The following is a 20,386-nucleotide window of genomic DNA, read 5'->3' as shown; positions in this document are numbered from 1 at the left end:
TCTTCTTGCGCCAAACCCACTTGTCAAGTAATTTGAGGTACTTTCACCCTCCCTCTTGAGATCTTTCACAAGCCTAGTTCACTTTCCTGATGTCTCCATTAATCGTTTCTATCTCATTGATCTGATTATTACTCATAATTTCTTTCATGTTTATAGAACTTTATAGTTCATGCTCATGGCACAGAAAAATAGGTTAAAGTAGGTGTTAGAAATGCAATCAAAGTCTCACATCGGTTAAATAAGGGGAAGATCGTGGATTTATAAACGAGGACAACTATTTCGTATGCTATGAAGTCTTTTGAGGTGAGACTGTATGTCTAAAGTAAACAATACCATACTAGTAGAGATATTCAAAGGTACATTGTCTCAACAGGAATTCCTCTTCTTATAATTTGAACTACTGCAACTGAAAATAATGGATGGTTTTATAGGGTCTTAGTCCACTAATTAGTTGGCGTGAGAAAGTCAGTATGAAATCTATCAATCTTTTGGAATAATTGAACCAAACTTTTCTGCCATTAGCGACTGAGTCAACAACATTTATGTGTGTCTGCGTAATGCATACATTTGAAAAGGAGAAGTCTAATATTTTATAGTAAAGGGAAACAACAGTCCAAAAGAAATTGGATAAAAAAAATGAATGTGAAAGATGACTGCTACCAAAGAAGAAAAAAAAGGTACTCAAGTAAAAGAGAGAACCTAATCCCAAATTAAAAAGAAATATAAAAAATAAATAACTGCTACCAAAGAAAAAACAAAACAATTTCTAAACTAAACCTAACTTTGATGAGATGAGATGACTTAGTGGTAATTCTAATTGGTATGCCATTAATTGATTGAGTACATATAATATTTTTCAATATCAAAATAAGTAAAATCAAATTAATTGTCCTATACGATTATATTGTGTTTTGATAACAGATTTGAAACTAAATTGAACTAAGTTTTCAATATCGCCTAGCAGACAGTGCATCAAATAATGAAGATTTGGATTTGCTGAAACAATAGTGAACTGATTTTTGGCTTGACTTGACCCTTTTTTGAGGAGGACTTGGACTTAATATGCACTGAAATTAAAGTGATAGAGATGAGTGGGGGAGATGTTCACAAAACATAATACCAAAATGGCTTTGCCCACAAACTTTGTTACAAGATTAGATTAGGTTGCAAAAATTCCACGATTCTAAATGTATATTGCGCCACTTATTCATTCATTCAAATATAAATCATGATATCCTTTTAGTATTGGGCAATTAATATGTATCAATCTTTTTCCACAGGGGCAGAGGCCTTAATTAGGGGTTTGATCCCATTCTACACGGGATGGAGAAAATTATTTTCTTCTTAATTATTTCGATTTAGAGATGATGAGTCTCATCTTAGCCTTTTTTATTTGCTTCAGAAAGTACACTGTTGTTTTTTTCGTGAGTTTGCAAAATCTCGTTGTAGTGATAGTACAGACTTTTTTCCACACAACGAGTGCACGTCTAAAAATGAATATTGTGTTATCTTGGAGAAGTCTCCAAAAAGTGATATACCAACGAGATAATTTTGAATTGTGAGTTGGAAAAGATATCTTACCTAAAGGCTTTACTCGATCTAGTTTCTCTAAGATTTAACAGGACAATAATTTTGGATGTCTACTATTTCAAGCTTGTTTGCTTCTATGTGATGGGAAAGAAAGAGGTCAAAAACTACCCAGGAAAATATTCTTTTAAAAATAAACTACAAAATATGTATTTTTCTTTTCTTTTTTGAAATTTTTTTAAACAACAAATATTAGTGCGGATTCAAACCGAAGACTTTTTGTTCTCCAAGTATGTTAGTTGAGCTAAGTTCTTGATGGTAAAATGTGTGTTTTTAGTGAAGTCTAAGTTGCTAATTTGAGGATAAGATGAGTTCAGCTAATCGACTAGTATAGATCAGTAAAATGTATGTCACTCTAATTTCAACATAATTTGATGCAAGGAAACGGGGAAGAATTGGATTAGATGCCTTAGGTTTTGCTCTCTTCCTTTGCCAACTAAATCACCTGTGGAGTTTTATTTATTTAGGATTCTTATCAATATAGTCATTAGACTCAAAATAATGACATATATAAACATTATTTTTTTTAGTTACAAATATAAAAAAATCAATCATATTTTATCGAGGATAGATTTTTTTTTGAATATGTTGCTAAATACTTCATTTTTTATAGAGTATAAATCCATTTATAATGTTATATGATTTTAAGAAACTATTATTTTAAGAAATCTGAGGGGAGTGGAGTGGATAGCCCACCCCACGTTTCGGGTATGGTTTAAGAGAAAAGAGGATTTTTTAATTCGGAAAGAATCTCAGGTTTGATCTCGATCGAGATTGACTCCTAAGAAAAACAAAATTTTCAACCGTCTTGAGATATACTCTGTCTAGATAATGAAACAGTACGCGATAAGAATATGCCTCCATTTCTTTTGAAAAATTTCCTTAAAAAGCTTTTGGCGTATCCTCACTTAGGTAGCTGTTCACTTGCACTTCGCTAAAACTCTCATCTCAATATCTCATCTCGCATTCAAAGCTGTGAGGTCCTTTTTAAGGGTTCGGTTCATTACAATATAAAAACTTCATATGTCACCGAAGAAAATTACAAATTTCATTCTTCTCTCTCCAGTGGCACCACCGTAAATTTCATCAAAATAAGTCCTTTTGATTGGCTTGACTTCCATGTTGACTTTGACTACTCATTTCTTTCCTTTTTCTCTATTTCGGCTTTCCCATTTAAAAACCACATTTTGCATATCAAACCCAAAACACACCCTTCCCTAAACCCCCAGATATGTATTCCTCAATCCGCCATTGCTCCTCTCTTCTCTTCTTACTTTTCTTCTTCTTCTTCTTCTTCTTCTTCTTCTTCTTTCATTACTCCGCCGCCCAAGCCCCCGACGCCGACGGCTACACCTGCTCCGCCAACCAAACTGCCAACCCATGCCAGGCCTATGTCTTCTACAGAGCCTCCCCTCCCAATTTCCTCGACTTGGCTGCCATTGCTGACCTCTTCTGGGTCAGCCGCCTCGAAATTTCCCGTCCCAGCAACATCTCCGACTCCAACGCTACTTTCCCTCTCCTCCCCGGCCAACCTCTCTTCATTCCCATCACCTGCTCCTGCCACTCCGTCAACGCCTCCGTCAGTATCTCCTACGCTAATCTCTCCTACAAAATCAACGCCGGCGACAATTTCTGGCTCGTCTCCACCTCCAAATTTCAAAATCTTACCACTTTCCAATCCGTGGAAATCGCCAATCCCACTTTAATCCCAACCAATCTCGACATCGGCGTCAACGTTGTTTTCCCCATCTTCTGCAAATGCCCTAATCCCACTCAACTCCAAAATCGGATCAATTTCATGGTCTCTTACGTGATTCAGCCCGCCGATACTATGTCCTCCATAGCTTCAAGGTTTGGAGTACAAGCATCGGAAATCAGAGCCGCGAATTGGCCAAACCCGCAACCATTCGAAACGATTTTCATCCCGGTGAGTCATCTTCCCAATTTGACACAGCCCATTGTGCTGCCGCCGTCTCCGGAGCAGGCACCGGCGCCAGTGAGAGAAGTGAAAAACAGAGCAGTTACAGGGCTGGCAATTGCTTTGGGGATTGTTGGGTTTTTGCTGATTTTGGCGGTGGGTTTGTGGGTTGTTGGAGTGGGGAAGAGGAGGAAGAATGAGAGGGAAATGGAGGAAAGATTTGAGAAACAGAGAGTGCAGGATGTTGGGATTTGGAAAGGGAAAAGGAAGGAAATGGAAGTTGATTTAATGGCGGATGTGTCTGATTGTTTGGATAAATATAGAGTGTTTAAAATTGAGGAGCTTAATGAAGCGACGGATGGATTTAGCGAAAGTAGCTTGATTCAAGGTTCGGTTTATAAGGGAACAATCGGTGGAGTTGATTTTGCTATCAAGAAGATGAAGTGGAATGCCTATGAACAGCTCAAGATCTTGCAGAAGGTAACAAATTTCCTTTTTTAATTTCTTCTCTCTTCATTTACTTTATTTTATTATTGCATTTAATTTATAATTATTTACTTAAAAACATTTTTTTTCTTCTAAAATTCGTTATTCAAAATCTACTTAGGAATTTGTGTTGTGTGTGTATATTTTAAAAACTCAAAACGTTTCTTAACCTTCGAAGAGAAATTTAACTTATGTATAGTAGTTAACTTAATATACTTAAATATTATAAGTGCTTTTGAAATTATAAATTTTATTTACATTGGGTTCAAGTTTTTGCAAACAAGAAAAATTATGTCGTTAACCAAACGTCTTAAATCATATACAATTAAGCAAAAAGCGGTCCCTTTGAATCTTAAATGTAAATGAGTTGTGTGGTATTAGCTAATGGTTTTGGAAAATTAAAGTTGAATGTTATTTAGTGCATAATTGAATGATTAAGGAAAAATAAATATCTTATTAAATAAAAATATTGAAAATTAAGTACGAAGCGTTGAATAAGACAAAGGAAAAGACGAAAAAGGGCAAAACAACACTGCTTTCATTTTCCCCTTTCCTTTTGGGGTTGGGAAGCTGAAGGTTTGACCTTTTGAATACTTTTGTTCATTTTTCAATAACCTTTTTTTCATTTTGCCTTTATAGTCTCTCACGATTTTTGTCTTTATTCTTCTTCTTCTTTTTTCTTTTTTCTTTTTCTTTTTCTTTTCCTTTTACTCCTTTGAATATATATATATATATATATATATATATATATATATATATATATATATATATATATATATATATTAATTTATGATAAAATTCGTATGAATATATGTTTTCATCCTTTATTTTGATTTTTTTATTCAATTTGATCCTTTTAAGTTTTTGGGATATTTCAACTATATATTTATTGTTGGTGAATGAATTTACTGAGCCTAATTTGGAGGATTAATTAGGCTGTCTAAGCTAAGAGAGGAAGTTTTCTAGCTTGTCATCCAATTTTCTTAATATTAGTTAATATAAATGGTACGTGAATTGTTTTAAATCACGGAATAAGCTACTATCTAGGTCTTTTGCAATTATTTTGATCAGTAAGTAAATTAGTTTTGCTTACTATATAAATTGATCCATCACTTAATTTAGCGTTTGTGAAATCATTGATTACAAGTTCTACAAATTATATTTAAAAGAAATACCCAAACATTGGGGAAGGTACAAAAATGGATTTTTTTTGTAAGTGTATTATAGAAGAAAGGATTTGTTTTACCTTTTAAATTTCATGATTTTAAGTATTTGATTTCATTATTCATAGTAGCCTTGTATCATGCCTCCACAATTTTTTATAAATGTTGATAAAAAATATTTTGAAATTGAAAAAACAAGTTTTCAAAGTTCTTTTAAACGTCATCTTACACATCTAACATTTTATAGGCTCTTAATAATGGTAATTGTAGTGACAACAATTATAATCTTTTGTTTAATGAATAGTTTATACACTAATGAGAGTGACATATCTGGCTCTTGTTCTTAATTTAAAGGCTATATTCTCTTATCTCCAACTTCCACCATTTTAAAATAAACATGGGAAAGAGACTTGAAAAAGTGAAACCTTAACTTTAGCTAATTGTTTGAATTTGATTGTTGCGATGTCAATTTCTTAGTTGTGGGTATTATATTCGATCATTTTGGAGTAATTTAATGTGTATGGATGGATCATATTTTGCGTGTCATTGAAGGTAAACCATGGTAATCTAGTGAAGCTTGAAGGCTTTTGCGTTGACCCTGAAGATGCAACCTGCTACCTAATTTATGAATATGTAGAGAATGGTTCACTTTATTCATGGCTACACGAAAGCCAAAAGCAGAAACTAAACTGGAGAACAAGATTGAGGATTGCGATCGATGTTGCTAACGGACTACTATACATCCATGAGCACACGAGGCCGCAAGTTGTTCACAAAGACATAAAAAGCAGCAACATTCTGCTGGATGCAAACATGAGGGCTAAGATAGCCAACTTTGGGTTGGCAAAGTCAGGATGCAATGCCATAACTATGCACATTGTTGGGACTCAAGGCTATATAGCACCGGAATACATAGCCGATGGAGTCGTGTCGACGAAGATGGACATTTTCTCGTTCGGAGTTGTTCTGCTCGAGCTGATATCTGGGAAGGAGGCCATTGACAACGAAGGAGATGTTTTATGGATGAGAGCCAGTACTGAATTTTTGGACGGAAAGGAGAAGGATAAGTTGGAAAGTTTGAAGAGTTGGATTGATGAAGCGCTTTTCGAGCAATCTTGCCCGATGGAGAGTTTGATGGATGCGATGAATGTGGCTGTTAGTTGCTTGCAGAAGGATCCAACAAAGAGGCCGAGCATGGTGGAGGTGGTTTATGCGCTAAGCAAGACCGATGAGGCCGTGTTCGATTTCTCTGATGATAATTTATCAGCTCCTCCCTTAACAGCTAGGTAACTAAACTCGCCTGCTATACAAAGGGAAAAGCATATTGTATATATATTACTACAATAATTAGAAGCTTAAAGAGTATAGTTTTGCAATAAAGTTTGTGTAGATACATTTGGATAAGTTTTTGGTTTAGTTATTGTACAATACTTCATTTTTGTTCTTGATGTTGTGTTTTTTGTTTTCATTTTCTCATCATTTTATAGTTTGTTTTGCTTGAAAAAATGGTTGATTTGTATATTGTCAATGTCTGTCAGAGTAAGAGCAACTAGCTGGTGGTTTAAGATATGTATATATATATATATATATATATATATATATATATATATATATATATATATATATATATATATATCAATGAAGTTTGTGTTATTAAATAGCCACTGTTCTTTTTTTATTCTTGATTTAGTTAAGTACAAAGAAACAACTGCAAAAAATGATTACTACAATTTAGACTATAGCTGATAGCAAGAGTGTTGAGATAATTTTATAAAAATGCATCGCGAACATCATAAAATCTTGTCGATGGACATCTTCTCATTACCGTTACATAACTACCATTATCGTTACAATTGGAAAATTATAACTTTTGTCTTATTTATTGTTACTATTATTGCTTGACCCTCAAGGGTAAAGGAAAGGTAATAGTAAGTAATTTTGACAAAATTCTTAATCTAAGAAATGCGATAAAAAAAAAAAAAAAACTATTCAATTACATTTATGGTTAAAACTCATTACAACTCATCCATCAATAAAATTCTATTTCAATAAAATTCTATTACGATGCGTGGATATATTATAGTTTCAGTTAGCATATTTTGTTAAAAGAATGTTAAAACTGGTCAAAGAAATAATTGTATCAACCCAAGGATTGGGTCACTGCATGCTTATGTATTTAAGGTTCAATTGACCTAATGAAAGCCCAAACAATGCTTCAATTCCGTTTGACTTGGGACCGCTCATCTTCACGATGAGTGTGACACTTGAATGCATTGTTTCTAAAATTAAAATTGTAAAGTATTTCAAATAAATCGGGTTGTTTGTTACCATATATAAGAAAAATCATTGATTTCAAATCCAATTTTAAGGTTAATTTAAAGAGAACGAAAAAAAACTTTGAATGATCAAACCCAATCTAATTTTATATCACATATTTAATCTCATTGTATTCTAATTTTCAATCAATTAATCCTAATTAAAAATCTATAGGAATAAATTTTTAATTTTATCATCCAAACACAAAAATAGTTTCAACCACAAGAATTAATTGCAACTAGGTTTTGTTCAAACTGAAAACCAAAATGGCCACTATATCACTTTCCTTTGGTAGGGCATAGGCCAGATATTAAGACTTGGGTCACTTTTTTTTTTTTTTTTTTTTTTTTTTGTCTTCAATTGGTTGAGATTTGAGTACACTTTTTAACCACCGCTTGTCTTGCCCACAAACAAAAGTGCAATATTGGCCTTGGTAAAGTCATTTCATTACAAGCACCCACACGTTGTTCATGATGCCGCCATTACACTGGCTAGTGGATACGAAGTTAGGGGCCCTAATTTTGTTTAGTTTGAAAATTTATCCTTAATTTATTTATAAAACAACCTTTTTTTACTTCAAAATATTTATTTAAATTTGTTTGTTAATTCAATTTGAATAATTTACAGCGCACGAGAGTGTGGAGCCGCACGTGGGAAGTGAATTTGGACAAAGCAGAGTTTAACAAACGATGACGTATGGTCCATTCATTCCAATAAAAGAAACAAAGATGCCTCTAACCACGAGGGAACCACATGATGTGATCCACACATCACTTTCAACTATATTATATATATATATATATATATATATATATATATTATATTCTATCCAATCTAAAATCAATTCATACACCTCAAATTTCGAGGTTGTTTTTACTAAATATTCAAATCACAAATTTGTATCAAATTTACATATCTATAAACTTTACACTACCTCTCTAGTTCCTCTCTAATTTTAGGATCCAGTTGTATCCTTCAAAATTCAAACTATTGTTTTTATAACTATAAATAATATTATTATTATTGTTCTTCTAATAAATATAGAGTATTTCATCGCTTTTCTAAACCCTAATACAAACCGGTCATTGGTACATTTTTAGAAATTTAATGAATGTATTGTTGCAACAAACTTTAGTTAAATGATATGAAAGAGAAAATTAAAGGAATAAGAATATGATGTTATTTTCAAAACCCTAGATTAAAATAGACCAGCACAAAGTACAAATATTAAAATAAAATTAAAAAGTTATCTCTTATATATAAATTAAAATGAATAGGAATCAAAATTATTGGAACAAAAAGACAATATTCAAATCATGAAATAAATATTATACCCAACTCACATGCATATAGCTAAGATATACCCTAACTACATAACTGAGATAACTATATCGTATTAAATAAATTTGTTTGACATTAGATCGAAAGTTTCCACAGATCTTTATTAATATCATTTGTTTTTTTTTTCTTTAATAAATATATGACAAATAAGTTCAACCTCTGTATCTAATGAGAAAAAAAAGTCCAAAATAAGTAACATATTCACACGCAACACCTATTTTTTAATTATTACATCAGTACGATATAATTAAATAAAAATAAAATATGTTTCGATACTATAAATATCTCGTCATTTGTATAGATGGGTAAGCCCACATAATTAATTGTTCTCAAAAGAAGGAGAAAAATAGACCGAATATATGAGAATGATGGATATATTCAACGACATGTCTTATAGTTACTAAAAGTATTTTAACGACATATTGAATTATATACTTCATTTAACTTGTATGTTTACAGTTACCTTTTAAAAAAATTTATACTTCACTAATTCGAACATTTGTAGCACATAAAATCAATGTCATATTATTATCATACACAATCCTTTATATTACATTATAGTTATTTTATTTATTATTAATGTAATCATTATTGCTTGATTGTTAAATCGAACATAGCTTAATTGACATGTGGATTAAAATGCAAACTAAATTTAAATTTTCACTTCTATTATACTTAATAAAATTATAAATTTGCTAGACTAGAGCTCTCATTAATTTTTTACAATATTTATGCCTAGTGTGAATTAAATAATGTCGTACATCAATTATTGGTTTACAAACTTAGGAAATATATATAAGAAACAGTAATAATAACATGGTTTATTAACTTATATATTTCAAGTATAAATTATTTATAAACATCACAAAATTGATCGATAGAAATAACATTTACTCTTTACAATTTATCATTCCCACTTCCTTCTTTTCATAATATAATTTTCTGTTAGGTGTTAAAAATATGTTCGTTCATTTTAATATATTAGAAAAATAACCAATTTTGTTTCTCTCTTTTATCGTTGTTGGGAGTGTTATTTCGGAGGAATATATATATATATATATATTGTTAAAAGAAAACAATATTTGGGTGGTCCAACTACAAATGGAAATGTCTACCACCGCTGTTTTACCTACCGCGCGAACCATCGCTATCTTCCCTTTTTGATGGCCACACTTATATGGATTACAAAATTCACAATTCACTACTTCAACCATCATTTTTTCCACTTATTTCATATCTATATATCTATCTATATATATATATATATATATAAATAAATAAATAAATAAATGTCGATGAATTCATGAACTCCAGGGATCAAGTTGAACAAACAAAACACTACATTAATTATAAAAGAAAATAACAATCAATATATAAATATGGATAATTATTTTTAATCAAATTCATACCAATTATATAAATAAATATATTTTAATAGAAAAATCAATTTGGTAGTGAATAGGTTATTGATATTTTAATTGTAAAATAAAAAAGTCGCAAATTTATGGCTAAGTAATGAAATTCATCTCTAAAATTAGGAGAACCCTATAAATATCTATCACAATGGATATCATACTTTTATTATATTTGAAAACAACATCGAAATAATAACCGAGAAAATACAATTTGTAAATACATTGGTAAGTTTTAGGTAAAAATGTGGATAGATAATATCTAAAAAAACAAAAGAAAAATAAAAATGAAGATTAGAATTTTAGAAACGAAATTACTTGGGTCAATTGGATTAGTTATTGTGTCGTATTATAAATAAATTTGAGATGTTTTTATTTATAAACATTTTCCACCCTTTAAAATAATTTTCCAGAAAAAAAAAGAAAAATTAAAAAGAAAACGTTCGGTAAAGCAGCGCTGAGATTCTTTAAATTTAATATGGGAAGAGAATACACCGGCCATTTTCCATTCTTTGGTCGTCTTCCTCCAATTCCACCCTTCTCCGGCACTCACCGTCTCCTTCTTCGTCCACCATCTCTTCATTTCCAAAGCATCGCTCAACAGCCACGGCAATACGCAGATGCAGAGCCACATGTTTCTTTGTCAACATCAATGCTCAATCTTACGCCTTTCTCCCCCCTCGTCACTTCCTCGATTCCGTCGCAACATTCCCTTTTCGAATTCCAGGTACTTCTTATCCAATCTTCGCTTCTCTCTTCCTCTCCATTACTCCAACTTCCTTTTCCACCACCACCCTATCTCCGACTTCACTGAATACCATTCCACTTAATCGTTCTTTCATTTTCGCGCGTAATTCCTTTACCGCTTGAACTGCTACGATTTCATTACGGATTGAGATTTTGTTGTGTATTGGAAACTCCGCTGTTTCTTTTATAAATAAACCCGATGATTCCCACTACACTGTTTCTCAAACGGAGACTTCTTCTTGTTCTTGTTCTTCTTTTGTTTTGGTCTAATTAATTGCATGATTAGACGTATGTTTAACTGTTTCACATCATTTTTCCAGCAGAACCTTGCCATTCCACTTTTCGTGGACCGACCACTTGGATTTTAATGCTTGTCCTCTCTTGATTAGTGGAGGTGAGTCTGTCGTAGATGTATCTTACGAAATGTGCCTTTACGAGAGTACGATATCTGTTTTAGACTTGAATACTTTGAACTTTCAAGACAGTCTGATTTATTTCATGGTCCCAGTTTAATCAAAACGGTTATGGTTTCGGCTTTTCACCGTTTCTTTCCTTGTACCACATGGTTGCCTTTGAATTAATTTGTTAAGCTACAGTACTACGACGGTTTTAATGTATGTTGTGATTTGTGTACAAACCGGCGTTCATCTCTTGTACAGCTTCTTAGCTATCGAATTGATCCTGTAGATCTGTCGGTTTTATTCTCCTGATGATGGTGATTCTATGGCAGGGATATGGGAGGGGTATTCTCAAAAGAAACATGATCGAGTACGGACTTCAATGTGTACAAGCAGCTCAAATGATGAGAATGCCAGTGTATATAGAGTTAACCCGAATATTTTTTCTCAGGTGAGTGTTGGATAGGGCTGAAAAGCTGTTTTATCTTTTGGGTTTTGCATTAAGGTCCTATTGCCAACTTGCTTGGTATCTTGCCTTATACATCTAGACTTTGCTGTTTCGTAACTTGATAATTAACTCTGTGTAAATAATGGGCAGTATTTTTTTGATCTGTACTGTTAGATTTTCTAAGAAACATCCAGAACTATTTAATTCTAAGAAACATTGCTGGTAGAGCAAGTTCATGATTTTTTTTTTGATCTCTTGCCATATAGAGAACTTCTTATTATATAACTATGCTTTTAGTTCACAAAAACTTGCTGATTTCTGATAATGATGCACTGGAATTGTATCAGGCTATCCAAGCTAAGGTTGCGGTCAAAGTTGTATTTTCATGTTGCCTTTTAAGTCTGACACAAGTTACCTCCGTTAAGTCTATAGCCAAAACTGTCCTAGAGATATTCCCCTTTATTGTTCAAAATTTTGGAGCTAGCTTGCCATTTGCATGTGTATCTAATGCCTTGAATAAACCGACACCCCTTCAATTGGATGTATACCTGCCTGCTTTTCGAGATATCAGATGGAGTTTTGCACGACTGATATACCTATTCAACATTCAACTTGAGAGAAATGTTGGCACGTAAGTGAGGTGCATATTTGTTACCCTTGTTCATATTTTGGGGGAGTAATTTTCACTCATCTGAATTGATACTGTGATAGACTTCAAATGTAACGGAAGAAATAGATAAACTGCAAGAACCCTGTATTCCATGAATGTTTTGCATTACTCTCTATTATTTTCTTTTTATTTTTCAGAAGAGATCCCTTTTCTTACAAGTTTGTGAAATCATTTGCGCTTCCTTTTTTTCAAATTTTAAGGTTCTTAGTGGTGCTCCTTGTGGCATGCATCTCATTTATTTTGATCGGTGGTTTCCTGTTCTTCAAGCTCAGGTACTCTACTTTTCTTCCTTTCTGCTAAGTACTAAACTGCAGCTTCAAACAGACTTCATGCTTTAGATGGTAAGATCTGATCCATAGCATATTTAACCCTTCCCATTGCAAACCTGGAAAAGTGATTTAATTCCGTTCTGTTACCTGTGTTCAAAACTGGGGAGTTCAAGTGGGAGGATTTTGAATCTGTTGGGGTATGACTATCGTCTCCTATCCCCTCCAGTCACTTTCCCTTGTCAATTTTAGGGGAAAAGAGAACTGCATTGATTAATGCGACAGTTATACTAAAAAATAAGATGTGACGGGATGAGCAAAGGCCTGTTTTGTTATACTTTTGTCTTCAATTTTCTATTTTAAAATAATAGATACATTTTCCTAACAATTTATTTGTTTCATCTTTAATTTTTAATAACAAGATAATTGACAAAATTAGATAATTGACAATCTAGTTTTATGTTATAATTTTTCTGTCAGTTGATTTTTGTTACTTAAACTTCTAATATGTCAAATACTGACATACGTTAAAATTCTTGCAATCAATTGTTAGTTTGATCCTCATCTGTTAGCTCATTGATCCTTCCTTCATGTGATGCACATTCTTATTTGCCAATCTGGGAGTGTCTTGTACAGAGGTAGCACTCAATCTCTGGAGGACTGCTTATGGGAAGCATGGGCATGTCTATGTTCATCATCTACTCACTTGAAAGTATGCTGCATTTTCATTTTAAAGTCCTTGTGATCTATGTTATTAATGATGAATATCAACTGTTTTCTTAAAATCATTCAAGTATCTAAGAACTTTTATCTGACTTAGAGAATTTTATATTTTTTAACCGCCAGCAAACAACACGAGTTGAACGAGTTATAGGCTTCATTCTTGCCATATGGGGCATATTATTTTACTCCCGTCTACTTAGCACAATGACAGAGCAGTTTAGGGTAAGCTTCAAGACAAAAAGAAAACAGAAGAGAAAGTAGTTGCTTACAGAAGCTAATTTCCATACACTTAATACCTATGCTTGTTGTTTGGGCAGCATAACATGCAAAGGCTGAGGGAAGGTGCACAAGTTCAAGTTTTGGAATCTGATCACATCATCATTTGTGGTGTCAATAGTCATTTGACTTTTATACTGAAGCAGCTAAACAAGTACCATGAATTTGCTGTTCGCTTAGGCACTGCGACTGCTAGGTAACTGTTGGCTCCTCTTTTCATAGAGTCTATGTCAACACCATGTGTTATAAACATTGACAAGTACAGTTTCTTTTTGGTCAATATTTCAGGAGACAGAGAATTCTTCTCATGTCTGATCTTCCTAGGAAACAAATGGACAAGTTAGCTGATAATATTGCGAAAGATCTTTACCACATTGACGTTCTTACAAAGAGGTAATCATGATGAAGTTATTTTTGTAATTTTTTTTCATGTAAATAGGAGACAGAAATTATTTGCTGTCTTTTAGATCTGCATTTGGAGTTGCCTTATTTGATTTTCCCAAAAGAAGTGAAGTTACTAGATTATTTTCTTTATTGCTCTGACTTATCTTTGGTCTCATCTAACTCGGTTGAGCTTTTGGTTTCACAGTTGTAGTCTTAGCTTAACTAAATCATTTGAAAGAGCTGCTGCCAGTATGGCACGAGCGGTAATCATACTGCCAACAAAAGGAGACCGGTAAGAAATTGTCTGTTACAAGTATATTTCTTTGTTTCGTGTCCTGTAGTTTCATAGTGTGGTTATCTTTCCTTACTTATTATCATTTTTTCTCTGAAAGTTTTGAACCCATTTTTGTTCAGTAAAGATAACGATTCTGTGCAAATGTTACTGAATTTTAGTAGTTGGCTCCAAAGTTGATGCAATTTGTATGAACTGTTGATCTAGATTAATAGTTTTATGGAGTGGGGATGGCTATTCTGGTTTTCATAAATTGTAGGCAGTTGCTTTTGACCTTTATATAAAGTTTCATCAAATTTCAAGAATGTCTCTCCTTTTAGAGAAGTTGAAGTTCGTCTAATGACTTATTATTATTAATTTATTAGTTTTTGAAGGCGACAAAAGATACATATTTTAGCATTTCTTCCAAAGCTTATAAGAGTTAACCTGTCCTTTCAAAGGGTAGGTGGGTTGGTTTCACAACGCTTTTAATATTTTGTTTTCTTCCAGTATTTTATGGTTCCTTGATTGTATTTATGTGATAGACAAATATGATTACTTCACTTTGTTCCTTCCACTGTTCTCCAGTGGATATTGAGATGAATTATCCTCTTGTGTAGGTTTCTCAGCCATCCTTAATTTTTTTTTTCTTCTACAGTTGTGGTGATATAGGAAGTAATCGTTGTTATAAGAAATTTTTTTGAGTAGTTATCCTGGAGACTTTTAGAAGGAAAGTTTCTTTTGGGACCAATTGAAGCTAAAGGTTTCTTGGATATGTAGTCACACTGATTCCTGCTAAATAGTGCTTTTGGTACTCATTCAGTTAGCTAAAATGCACTTGAAATTGAGGTATTGTCCAGTCTAGGATGCAGGATTGCTTATTTTAATCTTGAATAGGAGAAATCAATCTTGGAATTATTGATTAACTAAAGCATATTGCCCACAAGTTTATTAGGTATGAAGTTGATACAGATGCATTTCTCTCTGTTCTTGCACTTCAACCCATTGCAAATATGGACTCCATCCCAACTATTGTTGAGGTATGCAATAAATAAAAACTTGATTGGTGTTCCAAATTTCTCCTATGAATAGCTAAATTTGGACTTTTTTTTTTTTTGAATTCAGGTTTCTAGTTCCAACACATGTGAGCTCTTGAAGTCCGTCACAGGACTGAAAGTAGAGCCAGTGGAGAATGTTGCCTCTAAATTATTTGTCCAGTGTTCACGGCAAAAGGGACTCATAAAAATTTACAGACACTTGTTGAACTATCGGAGTATGTAATAAATTTGTGGTTATCCTAATTGCTTAGGAAAGTACAGGGAGAAACTTATTTCTTGGAACAACTGGAAGAAATATTGAAAAAAGAAACTTTCATCTTCTCATTCAAGTGTTATCACGAAGGATGACTAAATGAACCACAAGAATTAAGGAAGTAAAAGACTAGATGCTCGTAACATTTAAAAACTTATTCTTTAATTTGTTGGCCTTTCAGTTTCCCGTCTACTTAAATTTGTAATGCTTTGAATTGCAGAAAATGTATTTAATCTATTCAATTCCCCCGATTTTGTTGGTCTAAGTTATAAAGAATTACGCCAAGGATTTTATGAGGTACTTATTCATCAGCTAAGTTTTTTCTCCCCAATCTCTTTCCTTTTTGCTGAATGGGTATATCAACAGGCAGTTGTGTGTGGTATCTATAGAAATGGGAAGATACACTTCCATCCAAATGATGATGAGATTCTGCGGCAAAATGACAAGGTATGAATAACAATCCTCAAACGCTAATTTTCTCTCTTACTCTCACTCTTTTTTTTTCTCTAAAGAAAAGAAGCAGCATTGAATTTTGATGGTCCTAATCTGGAAAATGTATCAAATTACTGTGTTGCACCTTCGGGCATAGTAACTCAAACACCAATTTTTTTATTGTCAGTGCTAAGAAAGATTTTCATTTTAGTTTGTTATAAATAAACCATTTCCTTTTCAAATAAATAAATCAATATGTGCGCAGAAATGATTTAAAAAGTATATTATGCTAGACTTCTTACTTCTTTTTGTTTTGTTGAAGTTTTTATATTGAGTTCTATTGGACTTATGCCTGCAATCCGAAGAACAAAAACTAATGGTTTAAAATTCTTGTGTATGATGTTCTTGTAATTTTTCAAGACACGGTAGTCTCCATTTTCTCTGATAGATAGATAGGCTGGGTGGCCGTGGAGGCAAAAAACTTGATACTACCTTTTTTTAGACACACAACATTGAATATATGTTGTTCAACGTGGACAAAAAAATGTTTTGCTATGGACTAATGGAGTTATATGGTGATTTGATTAGTTCTCAAGTAGTTTGTTTTGAAGGAAACAGCTTTGCTTATTCCTTTTCTCAGTTGAATTTGTGCACCTCTAGTTAATTATTTTCTAATGTAGGTTCTGTTAATAGCACCTCTCCTTGGAGGACATAAGGGAACGGGTGGTCATGCAAATGTGACCAAAGAAGGAAGTAATACCATTAAAAAGCTGGAAAGTATTAAAAACAATAATGTAGGTTTACTTGATTCTCTGGAAACAGATAGGAAGGGATTTGAAAAAATCATCAAACATCCAACAAAATCATCGTTCAAGGTAATATTTAAGTGGTTTGTATTTTCAACAAGCCACTGAGCATGGTAGCTAATTTTAACATTGCTTTCAGGCTTCAAAGTGGACTGAGGGACCAAAAGAATGCATACTTTTGCTTGGTTGGCGCTCAGATGTTGTTGATATGATTGAAGAATATGATAACTATCTTGGACCTGGTAGTGTATTGGTAATGCTCTTTTCTGTATGAGTTTTATTCAAGTTTGCTAGACTACAATTTTTTTTACTAGATCTTGACTCTGCTGACATCACTTTTGGATGAAAATCTGGTGTGCCCTGCGATAGAATACTGCATGCTTATAATAGTCTAGATCTGATGAAATCAAGATGCATGGTCATATGGTTGATTAAAACTTGATTAGAGTGTAGATTCATTACACTTTATCCCCATTCTGCTTCTCATCTCCCCTTGAATGGAAGCCGCTTCATGGAAAGCTGATCTCTATTGACAGTGGCAACACCTAGGTTGTTAGGAATGTGAAGTTTGAGAGTCATGAAGTGATGCACTGGACATTTTTTTATAACCGAAGTACAGATGTATAAAATTGATTCTTCAACCCCGTAGACGCTAATCAAAAGTGAATGTAGCTGTTGGACCATAATTGTTAGCTCCTGTGTATATGCAGGAAATTTTATCAGATGCATCATTTGAAGAAAGGGAGAGGGCTAATAAAGCTGCAGACCACAAGAATTTAAAAAATGTCAGAGTTTCTCACAGGGTACTGGGTATTGTCTTAATTGAATGAAGATAAGAGTGTAGCCTCATTAAGCATTTTAATTCGTTCTTTAAGCCACCTTCCACAATTTTGTACCTCTGTTTTGTATGATGCAGATAGGAAATCCGATGGACTATGATACCTTAGAGGAAACTTTAATTAATATTAAGAGGTCTTTCAAAAAAAATGAAGATGTTCCTTTGTCCATTGCAGTGATATCCGACAGAGAATGGCTTCTTGGGGGTATGAATATCAAAACTAACTTGTGTGTTTTTGTGCTTGTATAACGTTTATATGTGTAAATTACCTGAAGATGGATTGCATTAACTTGCAACTTTTCAGATCCATCCAGGGCGGACAAACACTCAGTATATACTCTTCTCCTTGCTGAAAGTATCTGTAAAAAGCATGGAGTTAAGGTATTTATTGTTTATAACAAAATCAATATTATCAATAACACAACCCTCTTATAAATACTATAGATCTATCCTTTGAAGTGTATATATTTATGAAGTTCGATCATATTATATCATAGTTCCCATTGTGTTTTTGTGGAGAAAGTAGTTCTAAATAGTATGTCAATTAATCTCAGGTACAAAATCTTGTTGCGGAGATTGTTGACTCCAAATTGGGAAAACAAGTAAGTGATTCGTTTTGCAATTTTCATGTGCAGCTTTTTGTGTGTATTTAAATTTTGATGTACCTGTTACAATGCATGTAGATAACCAGAATAAAACCTTCCCTGACATACATTGCAGCAGAGGAAATAATGAGTCTTGTCACAGCTCAAGGTCTGAAAATGAAATAACTTCTCAAATATTTTCTGTGCAAGTGACGTCATGATTCAACTATATATTTTTGTGACACAGTGGCAGAGGATAGTGAATTGAATGAAGTATGGAAAGATATTTTAAATGCTGAGGGCGATGAAATTTATGTGAAGGTACATCTCTATTTCTTCATCGACATTACCTTTTGATAGCTTTGAACAATGAAGTAAAACGATCAGGTTGAAAGTAGAGTTTTTGCGCTTGCCTTAGTTGAGCATTCCTGGTCACGTCATTAGATGACTAATATAAGTAAATGCAAATCATAGTAACGGAGTAGTAGGCTCAAGTTAAAGGATGAGACATAATCGCATCATGATTTGCATATATTCTTGCTATATAGGATATCAGTGGCTACATGAAACAAGGGGAGGATCTCTCATTTTCAGAACTTTCTGAAAGAGCACATCTAAAGCAAGAAGTTGCCATTGGCTATATTAAAAACAATAGGAAGGTAATAATGCTAGTGGAATCTTGGAGAGAAATGTAATTATACAAATCTGATGCATTTTTATGGTCATTGCAGGTAATCAATCCCATTCCCAAGTCTGAACCTCTTTCTCTTGAATTGACAGATTCGTTAATCGTTATATCAGAGCGTGAATAACAAAACAAAAAGAAAAATAAAAAGAAGAGGTTCTCTTTCATCCCTATTTGTGGTGTTATGTTCATATATACGATTAATATATTATTTCTTTTTTACCCTATAAAGGTATAGAACAAAAAGTACCACACAAAATTGTCAAAATATTGTAAATAGTCTCTATATAGACACATCATAGTGCTTCAAAGATTAAATCACAGTGTAGAATTCCTTTTGAAGAACATATTTTCATTTTTGGATAAGGAAATCAGCTCCAGATGCTCAGAAAGGTTGGATCATAGATATTAGATAGCATAAATGAGCCTTTAGAGTTCTTGTTTGTATGTGTCCCACATTTCTTTTCCCTTTCTTGTGTTGTTGTTGTTACTATTAAAATCAGACAGTATTAGAGTTGGTGGAGTACTGAAATGATATTTAATGACAGCGAATCTCTCTTGTTATTAGGGATTCCTACGAAAAACTACCTTTCTCGAGACAATTAATTATAGAGAAGCCATTCTATTGTTGATCTTGAGCCCCATAATTAATTTTCTATCCTTGTATTGTTCTAAAAAAATGTATCTGTTTCTAAAATTTGCTTATTCTTGTCTTTTATAATTTTTAGACCTCTCTCCACATCTTAAACCTTTTATTCTCATCCTTTATATAATCATAATAGGTATCGAATAATATCAAATTATTCAACACCTCAGTATTATTACTCACAATGTTCTTGTTTTCCTTATATCCATGTGTGTTTTTTCTAAAATGTTTCTGTAATGTGCATAGTGATTAAAGAGAGATGGACATATTATAGCCTATTTAAGTGTATTAAAATTTGATTGATAAATTCAAATGAGTGACATAAGTTTCACAATTTTTTAATACTATCAGTTTGAGCATTACTTTCAATCATGACCTCATATGAATCAACGTACTTCAGCACTTTTGTACTCTCTAGTACTCTCAATTATTCATTCTGGTCAAACGTTTTTTTTTCAAAACACCAATATGCATATTTAAATTTCTCTTGCTTTTGGCATCATATTTACAATCCCCCGTTATTTGATAATTATACAAATCTCGTTCATGAATACTTGGTCCATTTTTAATTTTCTTATTTTGTTATCTAACTTCCACCGACCATTTTATAAATCATTCCAAGTTTTGAAAACTAAAAAAATTGTTTTTTTTTTTTTGAAACTTGGTTAAAAATTACCT

At 32.8% G+C, this 20,386-nt stretch overlaps 2 protein-coding genes across 3 annotated transcripts; both read left to right on the top strand.

The window, feature by feature from the left end:
- The first annotated feature begins 2,768 nt into the window (after nt 1-2,768).
- Nucleotides 2,769-6,602, top strand: LOC103483654 (serine/threonine receptor-like kinase NFP). The gene is made up of 2 exons (XM_008440372.3): nt 2,769-3,985; nt 5,707-6,602. Exons 1-2 carry the CDS (start codon nt 2,819-2,821, stop codon nt 6,442-6,444), a joined length of 1,905 nt encoding a protein of 634 aa, XP_008438594.1. The 5' UTR covers nt 2,769-2,818; the 3' UTR covers nt 6,445-6,602.
- A 4,089-nt stretch (nt 6,603-10,691) lies between these two features.
- LOC103483653 (putative ion channel POLLUX-like 2) lies at nt 10,692-19,692 on the top strand. Of its 2 annotated transcripts, none has more exons than XM_051086088.1 (24): nt 10,692-10,950; nt 11,294-11,364; nt 11,701-11,819; nt 12,164-12,447; nt 12,687-12,758; nt 13,389-13,464; nt 13,599-13,697; nt 13,793-13,947; nt 14,040-14,144; nt 14,341-14,427; nt 15,362-15,446; nt 15,532-15,679; nt 15,938-16,014; nt 16,084-16,164; nt 16,830-17,024; nt 17,095-17,208; nt 17,666-17,758; nt 17,872-17,998; nt 18,098-18,174; nt 18,348-18,395; nt 18,477-18,546; nt 18,625-18,698; nt 18,926-19,036; nt 19,109-19,692. In XM_051086088.1, the coding sequence occupies exons 1-24, from the start codon at nt 10,844-10,846 to the stop codon at nt 19,187-19,189; spliced, it is 2,556 nt and encodes an 851-aa protein (XP_050942045.1). In that variant the 5' UTR covers nt 10,692-10,843; the 3' UTR covers nt 19,190-19,692. The 2 variants fall into 2 exon arrangements, with proteins under 2 accessions (XP_050942045.1, XP_008438593.2); XM_008440371.3 differs by having other exon boundaries at nt 11,291-11,364.
- The last annotated feature ends 694 nt before the right edge of the window (nt 19,693-20,386 follow it).

Source organism: Cucumis melo, chromosome 6 (assembly GCF_025177605.1).
Source record: "Cucumis melo cultivar AY chromosome 6, USDA_Cmelo_AY_1.0, whole genome shotgun sequence".
NCBI classification, from domain to species: domain Eukaryota; kingdom Viridiplantae; phylum Streptophyta; class Magnoliopsida; order Cucurbitales; family Cucurbitaceae; genus Cucumis; species Cucumis melo.
This window is presented reverse-complemented; position numbering and strand designations above follow the sequence as displayed.

Excerpts from the sequence above, each read along its gene's own strand:
- LOC103483654 (XM_008440372.3), top strand. The coding sequence starts at position 2,819 with ATGTATTCCTCAATCCGCCATTGCTCCTCTCTTCTCTTCTTACTTTTC. Across the intron at positions 3,986-5,706 it reads AGCTCAAGATCTTGCAGAAG|GTAAACCATGGTAATCTAGT; the intron begins GTAACAAATTTC and ends GTGTCATTGAAG.
- LOC103483653 (XM_008440371.3), top strand. The coding sequence starts at position 10,844 with ATGCAGAGCCACATGTTTCTTTGTCAACATCAATGCTCAATCTTACGC. Across the intron at positions 13,465-13,598 it reads CATCATCTACTCACTTGAAA|CAAACAACACGAGTTGAACG; the intron begins GTATGCTGCATT and ends TTTAACCGCCAG. Across the intron at positions 17,209-17,665 it reads TTGGACCTGGTAGTGTATTG|GAAATTTTATCAGATGCATC; the intron begins GTAATGCTCTTT and ends GTGTATATGCAG.